This window comes from Drosophila ananassae, chromosome 3R (assembly GCF_017639315.1).
Source record: "Drosophila ananassae strain 14024-0371.13 chromosome 3R, ASM1763931v2, whole genome shotgun sequence".
Classification (NCBI taxonomy): Eukaryota; Metazoa; Arthropoda; class Insecta; order Diptera; family Drosophilidae; genus Drosophila; species Drosophila ananassae.
This window is the reverse complement of record NC_057930.1, coordinates 8,677,787-8,690,015: the sequence shown is the minus strand read 5'-3', so window position 1 is coordinate 8,690,015 and position 12,229 is coordinate 8,677,787. Positions and strand designations below refer to the sequence as shown.

Below are 12,229 nucleotides of genomic sequence, written 5' to 3'. Positions count from 1 at the left end.
CAGCTGCACCACTTCTCATCCGGTGTATTTTGGGGTTAATGTTATACATGTTTATTTTTAATTAAGCATAAGCTAACTTAGCTTTTTTCATCCTATTTCCGGGTCTTTGATTTGGTTTCCATGCTGTCTGTTTTTGTGGTATTTTGCTTTGCGGCCAAGTCCTGGCTGGGGATTTCGAATGAAAGGAGCAAACTGTAAAAAGATTTCGGGTGTAAAGTGACCTCAAAGCGAGGCAGATTATGGACTGGGGATCTAACGAAAATGTGCTCAAGTGACTCTATTAAATAATACACTTTTTCTCTTTCAGCGAAGAACCAACAACTGAAGAATACAACGAGTCTAAGCAGTAGCAAAATATTGATCACTATCATCTAAAAATCAGAGGCAACAACTGATACCTAAGGTTTCTCACGCTTTGAAAATAAATAATTCAAACCGAAAAAAAAACAAGAAAAACAAATAAGCAAAGAAGAAAAAGTGCAAATTATGTAAATTATAGAAAAAAAAAGGAAAAACGCAAAGAGAAGCCCCGAAAGCAAACGAAAGAGAATTAGTCAAATAGAAGCCAAGGGAAGAAACTCCAGGACGAAAAAAGGAGAATCTGTGACCAGGCAAGACCGGAAATTAAATCTGCAACGCAACCCCAAAGTGGAAGAGGAAGCTGCGCCAGGACCACAACCACAACCGCAGGAAAATCCGAGGCCAGCGAGCTGGGGAGCACGCGTGCCAAATATTTGCTCAAAAATAGCAGAATAAAATAATAATCAAAGGCGCCTCATAAAAGCGCGGAGAGAGCGAAGAATTAAGAGGTTCCCTCCCGGTTTCCCAGATATCGGCAAGCAAATAGTTTAAGCTTACAGCGAGAGACGAGCTGCAAGGATACCCCGAACCCGAAGGCATTGTTGACACTCGCAGCTTACGCTTCGCTGAACCCTGACCCAATCGCCGCTTTGTCTCGGTCTTTTGTGCTAATCATCGTTACTTTGAAATCCCGACCAGGAGCGCTGGCCAACTATTTAGCCAAGGTGACAAGGCAAGGATTGTCAGCCACTTTGCAGAACCAGCAGAAGGAGCAGGAGCAGCCGCGGAACACCACCCACAAGTCAGCTTTGCGAGGAGGCGGTGGGCGCAGGAGGGGCGGGGCAGCCATTCTACCCGAGAGCCACGCGAAACAAACAAGCCAAGGACATGGACTCCCCGCTGCCAGCGTCGCTGTCGCTGTTTGTCCTGTTGATCTTTCTGGCGATAATTAAAGGTGAGTGCCCACGACAACTATTCTCAGAACTCACACCCCGCCCCCCATTTGTTTGACTTTCATCACCGCCCTCACCTTGGCCACCAAGAGTCCTGTTTTTTGGGGGCCAGGTTTGCTTAGGTTGCCACTAATTAAATAATTGTAAATATTAAAGTGCTGGATAAAGTTTAAGAAGAGTTAGGGTTAGAGCCCTCCAAGGTTATTACTTATTTTTCATAGAATCATACCTACTTCCACTTACTGTAACCTATTCCCGACTTGGACATTTTGGAGAAATGGGCTTTGGGTGACAGATGAAAGGCAAACATTTGGAATATACTGCCTCGAAACACCATTTGTTGAACGTCTCCCATCTTGCCACAGACTAACACTCGCGTTAACAAGTGCTCCGGCGCTTCCGACTTTCGCTGAGAGCAGCAGAAACTCGAACAAATCCCACTTATGTCGCACTATCAATTTCAAATGCGAAATCCCTTCCACTCGCTCGAAGCCCCAACTCCAGCCCGCAACCACTTTCCACCTGCCACCGCGCATAAATCTTGCGGCAAGGTGACACTGCCTGGCCTTGCAGCCATCGCCCATCGCCCATCGCCCGTCCTTGCAGCCACCCAGCCGACACATTATTCAATTCCGCATCCGATTTTTCAATTTCCTTGCGAGCGTTTTCACGGCGCTTTAAGCAGGCCAAGAAAATGTAAAAGTAAAAGCCAAACCTCTTACCCTCCCACGCATACAAGGATGTGTTATCCTGCCATGTCTATTCTATACGATTTCTGTGTGTGTTCTGTGTGTGTGGGAGTGTGTGTCTGTGCAGGAAATTCCCAGGCAGCGGCCCATAAATTCACATGGAGATCGCCCTGAGCCAAACTTGGCCATATTTTTAGTTTTCACTGCTCGCTGAGTTCCGCAATTGCCAGAAAAGCGGGAAAAAGTTAAAAAACAAAGACGTCGAATGGAGACAGTCGCGGGAGCGAGGAAGGAGTCATAGGTCTGGGAGTCGTGGGAGGTGCACAGCAATGAGACAAATATTCACGTAAAACAGAAAAAAAGCGTAGAATTGTCATGCGGAGCAGTCCCCAGGAGGCCGCACTTCAAATCCAGCCACCGTCTCCTCCCTGGAGTGCCTCGAGAACTCGCAGAAAAATTCACATCCCCGAAGTGAAGGGAGAAGAGGCGGGGCGGTTCGGCAGTAAAGGGAAAACAACAATGCCCCCAAAACGTTATACACAATATCTGTCTTTTTTAAGTTGCATCGAGAGTTGAGAAGTTCCGTGCCACTATTTTTTTTCCACTTTTTACGCCGCTCCGGTCCGATGAAGTCTCATGTGCCCCGATGTTGACAAAAATAACAAGCCACGGGTCGGGTCGGCGCGATTCAACTCAATTCACTTTGTTTGCTTCAAGTGTTGCCACTGCCACGGCGTACTCGATGCCCCAAATGAAGATTGCATTGAGAGTGCAGGATATCCGCGAAGGATATATCAGAAGCTATTCTTCAAAATGAAGTCTCTCAAGGGATCTTTAAAATTTTTGCTATAATTGCTTCCAAGAATTCGATCATAAGATGGAGCTTCATTTAATTAATATTCCTCATATTAATAATAATAATTACATTAAATAAATCTTATAATTATGAAAGATAGATAGAGATAGAGAAATCACCCTATTAAAGACTTATAAGATCTCATATTATCTTCAAGAATTCTTCGCAAAATCATGCCGACTCTTTCCACTATTTCCCAGCCAAATGTCCTGGCCGGGGTCCATTGTCGTCTTTGGCGCTGAAAAGTTATTACTTAAGCGTCGCTGGGGGAGTTGACAAGAAAATCTTTGACTTTGTCCCGACCTGCGCTCTACGGCTTTTCTTTATTTTCTTTCCATTTCTCCCCCTTACTTTTGCTTTTTGGTTTCTGCTCCTGCCTCAGTCTTTGCCACATTTCCCTTTCCATTTCGCGCTTCTTTTGAGATTTTCCGACAGAGACTAATGAAGACGGCAGGCAGGCGGCTGGCTGGCAGGCAGTTCGCAGTTCGCAGTCCGGGAATTGGGATTGCGTCTCGAGATTGCTCGGCCAAAGACAAATATTTTCAATAAGCTGATATCGGAGTGTGCACTGATTGGAAAATCAGGAGTTGGAAATTGCCAAAAGACGCCATTTTTCAGCATTCAATGTTATTGCCTGCCTGGCTTTGTTGTTTTGTTGGGGAAACGCATAAATTGTGCGACCGACCGACCGTCCACCCGACCGTCCTGCCATTCGATCTGCCATCCCGACTGCAGCACCTTGACACTGCTCCATGGGGCCGAGTCGGTCCAATCTCCCGTGTTTATATATGGGCCGGCCATATATTTTGTTGTAAGACATTTTACGCATTTTCGTGCATTTAAATGACATAAATTTCTATTGGATTTGCGGGCCAAAGCTGGGCCAGACATTTCAGCTTTAATTTGTTGTTTCGCCTTCAGATGGCATCCACCCATTTCCCATTTGAATGCGAATTCCCAATTCTGGTGAGCAGAAGTCGTGGGATTACTTCGGCCACAATGTATTTGTTAATATCCTTGTTAATATCCTGAGAACTGGCGCAGAACTTGCCGCAATGAGGAAACTTCTGCCATCCATTCCATTGCCATGTTGCTGCCTGGCTGGCTGGCTCTCTTCTAAGCCAACTTTCAAACTTGGCCTGTCCTCAAGCCACAGCCAGCTCCTCTCTCCTCAGGATTCCAGGTAAAGCGGATAGCTCATACCCAGACTCCGGCTGTGGCGGCGGATGTGGCCGTGCCTTTGCCAGCGACTCTGCCTCTGAGTCGGATTCTTACTGTGACTTTGGGTTCGGTTAGAGTTTCCGGCTCCGGTTGTTCGCAGGAGAAACTTTCAAGGTTGCCGTGCCGTGGTCGTATCTATCCTAGACAGATCCGGAGCTGGACAAAGGCGCAGTGCAAGATGCAAGGCAAGGAAAACAAGTTTTAGTTACGCGCTCTGCACTTCCGTGGCGCCACCGACGAGCTAACCTTGCTCCCCTTAGAGTTTCCTTTCAGCTTTCCTTTAGAGGTGAGCGATATATCATTGTGGTATCTGACAGATTTCAGATACTTTGGAACCTGAAGGGCAATTTTGAAGTGTTCTATATTAGATTCTATATCGGATATAATTACATGCCCGCCTCACGCTGCCAGCTCTAGTCTGCCTGCAAATCCTAAGCCACCTCGCCCCTGGGGCACCTGTAGGCGTCTTCAAGGGAGTGGCATCTCCACCTCAGGTTCCAGTTGCTCCCCATTGTCATCCTTGAATGAGTCAGCGATGCCGCCACAAAAGTTTGCAAATAAGTATTTTTTATACTGCCAATCCCGGCGTCCCCCCTCGTAAAAAAAGCTCAGGAGCGCGGAGGAAACTTAGTGCCTGCGCCTAAATAACCGTAAACAGCACTCGTGGGCCTCCGGAGGCGTAGGCAGAGACTAGGGGAAGACGGAGCGGAGGGGGCTGGGCGGGATGAGCAGAAACAAAAGTTGATAAGCATAAATTTGCTGTAATTTAACGCATTCAATTACAAAAGCAAGAAAGAAAAAAGACGAAAGGACGACGAAAGGAAGAGCCAGGGAAATAATGTTGGAAAAAAAGTAAGGAAGGAAGGATAGGGGAAGGATATGTTCGAGGGCTGGCTGAGAGATTTGAGACTTGCAAGCTGCGCGCGGTGACTTACTTAAAAATGTCATAAAAAAGAAACAAGTAACAGGAGAGGACTCTGGCGCAAGGATAAGTACAAGGACGAGGGCCACACCTCAGCTTAGCTCACCTCCCGGCTTCCACTTGGGAGTTTTCATTCAGTTTACGACCTTGTATTGGATTCCAACGACTTTTTGATTCCGGAAAAATTCCTTACTCACTTTCAATCAGCACGGCACGCGGGGCATGCCAGTATTCGAGTATTCGAGTATTATGTTTCCCCGCACTGGATAATATTCAAATTAGACGGGAAAATTTTCAGCGATTAACGTTGTAAATATAGTTTATGGCTCGGATCCTTTTACGACATGAGTATTTTCAGTCGCCCAACTTTTTACGCTCTCAATTAATAGGTACTCAGAAAAATTACCATAAACCGAGTCAATAAAGCTTTTATTGATTTCCATGTAGAATGCCTGTAATTCAAACGAATTGTTACATTCCTTCCATTACTGTATTGAATTATTTTGTTTTGAATATTGGAGCAGGGTTTATAAGTGTTCCTGGGACTGTATGGCACTTGTAGTTCGTTCGCAGAAAAAAGTGTAATGGTGATGTGAATGGGCCCCCGAGTAGTCAGGCCTGGAAAGGGGCAACTAAAGTATCTTTCGGGTGTATCTATTCCAACGTTGAGGGAACTCTGGAGAAATTAAAATCACTGGCGAGCGTTTTCGACGGCTGTTTGCCAGACACTTGAATGCCTCGCCGCTCCGATACTTTTCTGCACTAAAAGCGTTTAAAAAACAAAAAAACGCCGTGGAGCAAAGGAAAGCCCAGAGAGTTTTTCGGCGCGGATGGCGGCCGCGGCCGTGGCGGCGTGCGCCCGATGCCCCATAAAAGGTAAAAAATAATTGTGCCCATGGCGACTGCAAAGCGAATTACAAACAGGCCACCCGAAGGCACCACGCTGGGCTCCAGCGCCCCTTTTTTCACGCCCCCGTGACTTCACTGGGCGAAATCTGCCACAGTTCCTTTTGTGGCAGCCAATGCTGCGGATGAGTAATTTTCTATGTTTCGTGAATTTAATTTTCCAAACAATAGTAATGCCGGAATGGCTTACTTTGTGAAAGTGAAATTAATTTTCTGCATCATTTTCATTTAGTCACAAATTATAATTCAGATTTTTCGCTAGAACCAACAAGGCGGATGAGCAATATTTTTGAAACAGAATTTTAGGTTGTTTAAAAATAGGTGTAATACATGGACTATCAATCAGAGAACTGCAACGAGTATGATTGAGTATGATAAAATCATCTTTAACAAAAACAGATCAAATCAAATCACATCATATGTCACAACATTTCAAATCGATTCAAGTACAAGTCAACTTTAAATCAGTTGATGTGATTTGTATCGTATAGTTTAGCTCGGTTTGAATCAAATCGCTTCAAAAAAATCGTCAGGTATAATTGACTGACTTTGATACAAAATGATTGTTGAAGTAGGCTACGATCCAGGCAGATGATTTAAATCATTGAGGTATACTCGAGTAAAAATGTATGATTGAAACCAGAGACTTGTAGTAATGTTTATTTTAATTTTTTTAATATACAAATAGAATAGACAGAATTTCAGCTTCTCTATCAACTAAGGGGACAGGGATTCAGCGAAATAATGACGTTTCATATTATCATAATATTTCTTCACAATGCTTCACAATAAAATGCATGAAGATTTAATTAAAGATTTGGTAGTCTCGAAACATGGTTTTAAATTAATTGATTAATAATGAAATAAGGTGGAATTAAAAATCAGCCCAACATACTGGCGACATTTTCAAACGCGCATAGCTATAAGTCAGGTTGCTCCACACCGAGAAAGATTATGTTACAAAGCCAATTGTTTAATATTTATTTATTATTTTATTATCCTCTTGACCAAATTTTGATTACCCTATTTATGGCGTTGCTTTTAACCAAATTTCCACGTAACCTTATAAATATATTAAGCCTCATATAGGCTCCAGATACAGCCTCAAAAGGCTCCAGATTAAAGCTCATTAAGCTCAGCAGGCGAATCAGAATCAATCATATGTGTATGATTTTACATCATTTTCGGGTATTGCTTTGCTTCTGAACAAATCAAAACAAATCATTCCCAATTGATGCGATAGTGATTCAAAATTGTTCCAAATCATTGACACGAAGCATTCGGATCGCTCTGTTCACATGAATCAAATTTTAAAATCAATCAGAGTAACCTATCATTACTCGAGTATGAACAAAAAAAATGTGATTCGTGCAGTTCTCTGCTATCAATCAGCCAACGCTGAGTATGAGTTATTTTTAACCTTCTTTTTTAGAATTTTATAAATGCCCTTTTTTTCTCCAAGTGTCGAACGGCGTAATGTATGCAGCAGTAGCGTAACGGCAGCCAAAATGAAAGTGAATGTGAATGTATATCGGAGTGGGTCAGGGGACTTGGGGCCCAATTGACTGACTTGGCTCAGGCTCCTGCTCCCGCTCCCGCTCCTACTCCCGCTCCGGCTTTGGGCTTCTCTAGTTGCCCGCCCAGCGGCGCTGGCAGCCGATTCTGCCGGGAAAACAGACAGAACAGAAAGAAAAACATGCAAATTTCAGCTGGCTTGTGTGCGATGGGGAGGTCACGGGGGGCAGTCGGATGGCCTGATGGCGAGGTAGCCGGCCCACAGCGAATTTTACTTTGTTGTGCGTCGAGATATTTGCATAGCCTACGCTCGCTAGGGCGCCCGGGATCCCCAGTTTCGGGCTGCTGTCTCCATGGTGACATTAACAACGTGAGCGTGCCGAGGTTTTGTTCGGTTTCGAGGGGATAGCCCGGAATGGGGGTGGTGTGGTTCGCTGGTTCGGGTTTGGCTGAAGGTGGAGTGGCAGTCAGGTGAGTTCTGGTCCTGGCCGAAATTCCTGTTCCGAAATCCCGGTCTTTGGGCCATTCCCTTTTCGAAGACCCTTCGCCCTTCGCCCAGTCGGGATTGAGTTGAGTTATTTCGGCGCATAATGAATTAAAATCTGGAATTGAGACTCGCCTTTCAAGGATATTCGGGGATGCGCATGTTTGTTCCCGATACTTTTTTCTGCTCAAAGTCCTGGAACCGCAAACATGGTGAGCGGGAAGCGCAGGAAGCGAGAGACCGAGAGCGAGAGAGTAGAGTAGCGGAAAATCGGAGAGCGGAAAACTCCTCGGAGCGGAAAAGCGAGCGAGAGAAGGCGAGTGCGTGGGTGCGTGGCTCTTTCACTCAAAGTCCAAGTCGCTACGAGTTTCATTCAATGGATTTTTTCCCATATATATATATTTACATATATATTAAATATATACACACCAATCAGCCATTATGTACAACAGTCTTTGTGCTGCGGCGTGTGTTTGTTGCCAGACAGCATCAAGTGTGTATTTTCTTTTTGGACTCATAATTGACAGACAGTTGAATTTTTGATGCGACTCCTGTCTGCAGGACTCTGTCAGAGGGAAGCGGCAGCGGAAACAGGGATGGCAGGGGGCTGGCGACAGGACCCGAGAACACGAGAGGAAACGCGCCCAAAAGCCATTTTCCATTCCCATTAGCCGCTGTCAACAGATGCAAGCTGCAGCCATAAAGTGCGTTACTGTGTTTTCGGCGCAGGCCTTTAATTGACACTAAAACGCTATCGTTTTAATTAGGAAATGTTCCCTGCACTAAAAGAAATAAATCAGTTTATTAAGTATTAATTGAAATCAATAAAAATTCGACTAGACCTTGGAAGAGTTGGGAGAAGAGTCTTCTCCTCTAACCCATCATACATTTTTATATTTAAACCCACTTTTAAACCAAAAGGCTTTTAGTTCCATTGCAGGTAATTTCATTAACCTACTTTACTCCAAAGTGAGTTTGCTTAGGCCTTCTGAAGTGTAGTGTAATTTTTTCAAGTGCAAACATGGGTGCAGGGCAAATATGGACAGAGACAGAGGTCGAGATTGGTGGCACAATTGTCATGGCATCCCGCAAGCATGTCAAGGATGTCGACGCCATCTCACCGATGCCCGTGTCCTCAGGTTGTTATAGCAGGTGTATCGCCCACCCAGCCACCCATCCACCCATCAACCCATCCTCTCATAGAGCCGCTCCACCCACCAACCACCCAAACTAAAAGCCAAATGGTGCTTGTCGCATCAGGCGCTCGTTAGTCAGGCGGGGATTGCCGGCAGCTTAGAGAATCAACATCTAATCGACATTGACGTGGCATCCCTGCCACCGACATCCTTCTGACTAAGTGCCAAACAATGAGCTCCTGCCCGGAATGCCGAACCTCCAAAAACTCTTTTGTCTCTGCAACGCCTCACCTACTTGGCATTCATGTGGCAACTAGTTAGGGGCTACTCCAGGGGCATGGGCGTGGGAGGAGCTGCTTGGGCGGCTCCCACAGGCCCCGAAAATAATGATCCCGAAAGTGGCAAGTGAAAATGGAGGTCTCAATGCACTCCACCAGCTGTTGGTAGTTGCATGCAATATTTATTTCATAGAAAATATTACTCATACGCAGTGGTGTCAGAACTTAACAAACTAGCAGGATTTGTGAAAACTACTATACATTGCATATTATTTGTTGCTTTGTCATTTGTCCGTGCTTTCGTTTCATCTTATTTCTATCCGAACTGTCTCATCTCCTAACAAACGAGCTATCCCTGACTTTGGCCATTAGTCTTCCGGCCACAACCTGCCTCGTACGTATCAGTATATATTGCATTATTTTGCGCCCGTTGCCAGGATTTGTGGCTTGATTTATAGTTTCGCCGGCGAGATATGTGGGTCCTAGCAACGTCTTGTGTTTTTTGGAAGCAGCCAGCTGGCAATAGAAGACGACAATGTCCATTAAGAAAATAGATGTGAAAACCAACCTCCCAAGTCCCCGCCCACGCCAGCTTAGCACGCGTTGCATGCATGTGTTGCTCTGCGGCGCACCTTGGCCCCTTAATGTATGCAATAAAGCTCAAGTGTAGACCGTCCACACCGCCCCCAGGCTGCTCTTCTCTTTGGTTTTGGTCTTCGGTTTTCACCCAGCTAAGCCCGACACGGTCCCATGCTAACCTTCACTTTCACTCGCCCCACCTCTCCCATACAGACACACACAGGCATGGGGGAAGTGTGCGTGTGCGTACGTGGCACATTGTTGCATTTCACGTACATCGTATTGTTGTTTCACCTTCTTCGCCGCCCCATCCCCTCCCCCCTCTCTCACTAAACAAAGCTGTTGCAATGTGCAAAATGCTGCTGTTGAAAAGTCCTTGTTGTAATTACATTTTGTTTTACTCGTGTTGAGGTTTTTTGTACTCTCACGGCGACCTTTTTGTACCCTGTCCCTGTCTAGCTCCTTCTCGTTTTCCATCTCGCTCTCTCTACTTTCTCTCTGCTTTCTCCAGTGTTCTCTATGCATGTGGCAACTGGTGGCAGCAGAGGAGAGCGGTAGCGGTGGAGCACAGAAGCGGGGATCAGAGTTTGGGGATCCATGAAATTCATGCGTGATTTTTATTGTCGTGTTGTGTGCACATAAAATCATGTTTATGCATGTTCCACTCGTGTCCTGTCTCGCTCTGGCGGGGGATAGCAACAAGTTACAGTTACAGTTACAAGCTACAAGCTACAAGCTACAAGCTACATGCCTCGAATGCCATGCTAATGCCACGCCCCAAAATGTGTGCAATCCTGTAAAATTGTGAACTTTATTGAATTTCCAGCATTTTATTGTGTGTAAAATTTACCGTTTCAATTATTTCACAAAAACAAAAAGAGCTGGAGCCACCAAGCGGAGAGAGATGGTGATAGATGGAGTGTCACAATGTGATAGAGACGGATGACCCAATTGAATAAGTTAGAGTGCACTTTTGGGGGCAACATGCATATTGGATCGACATTAAAATGACTTTTTCATAGCCGAAAGTAAATAATAAAATATTTTACTAAATTTGAATGTATGGTGATTTTTGACTTGTGTAGTTTTTAATTTATTACTTAGTTTATAGCTCAGATTTTCCCTCAAATTCAGCTCAAATCGAACAAGTACTAGTACTAGTACCCTGTAAGAGGACCTTGACCAAATGCGATGAGAATATTCCACTGCCCCTGCATTGACTTTGACATTTATCGTCCTGGACCGAGCCAACCGCCCCCCGGATGGGCAAGGGCGGCGGATGGTTCTGGGGATTTGGCCTCGGGCGGAACGGAAGGCTGTCTTGCGGGAGGGAATCGCTCCCCGACACTGGTCAGGTGAAGCGATATTGACAGATTGGAATTGATTGTAATCTGCGTTGAGATAAATGGGCCGGGGGAATCGAATCGAAACGAATCGAATTGCTTGAGGGGATTTGGCGAGAAGGAAGTGGGGGAGAAGTGGACTTCAAAGGCGGCTTACGGCGAACAAAAAACGCCAGGGGTCTGCTAATTAACGCTTAATTATAGTTCAGGCCCTCGACGGCGAGTGGCTCGGTGGCACGGCGGCTTAGTGGCCCAGTGGGTGGTGGCCTGGACGGCTGGATGGCGCGCTAAAATGGGTCAAGGTCGAATTGGGTCAACTAAAGAGCAGGCCATTGAGCTGTTTGCTATTTAAAGTGTGTCTATCTGTTGCACTCTTTCCTCTGCTCTCCCCGCCCTCGCTCCTCCCGTCGCCTCACTATCGTCCTTCGGCTGGGCCAATGACAGTTACAGCTACTATTACAGTTACTCTTACAGTTACAGCTGCTGTTGCAGTTGCAGTTGCAGTTACGTTTACCGTTAGTTTGTTAGCTTACAACTAAAAGCTTTTTGCACTGCACTAAGACCCAAGAGGGAGAGAGAGAGAGGCAAGGCTAGAAAGAGAAAGTATGTACGAGTGAAAAAATTCTGAAGCGAGAAAGTGAATTTAATGGCTGGGAAAATTAGTTCTTTGAAGGGGTTTAGCCGGGCTTAAGCGAGCTCAGGGAAATTGCATTTTTATTTAACTGATATTCCTTGAGTGTTTCCCATGAAAAGACCTCCACTCAACGTGTTTGTCAACCGGCGAGGAAAATAAGAAAAATATTCCCCCCTTTTTATCCCATTTCAATTGCAATCAGAACAGAAAGGAATACGCCCATGCCCGACTGGGCCTTTATTGGATCCCTTCCCTGTCGTTCCCTGTCCCCCCTCAATATTACGAGATTTCGTCCGCCTACCACGCCTACAACTATCAGCCTACCCACGCATCCGTCACACAAGTTGATGACTTACTTCTCAACAAAAGTGAGGGAAATATTGCAAATGTAATATGATTGGTGATGGTGGCTA

General features: G+C 45.4%; 1 protein-coding gene across 4 annotated transcripts in view; it reads left to right on the top strand.

The window, feature by feature from the left end:
- Positions 1-1,124: 1,124 nt before the first annotated feature.
- Positions 1,125-12,229, top strand: part of LOC6504542 (acetylcholine receptor subunit alpha-type acr-16) — an 81,484-nt gene continuing 70,379 nt past the window's right edge. For 2 of the 4 annotated variants that reach the window (XM_014904958.3, XM_014904954.3), the window contains exon 1: positions 1,125-1,255. In XM_014904958.3, the coding sequence (XP_014760444.1) occupies positions 1,189-1,255 (67 nt within the window). In that variant the 5' untranslated portion in view covers positions 1,125-1,188. The remainder of the gene's footprint in view (positions 1,256-12,229) is intronic. The other 2 variants (XM_014904957.3, XM_014904956.3) reach the window with 2 other exon arrangements.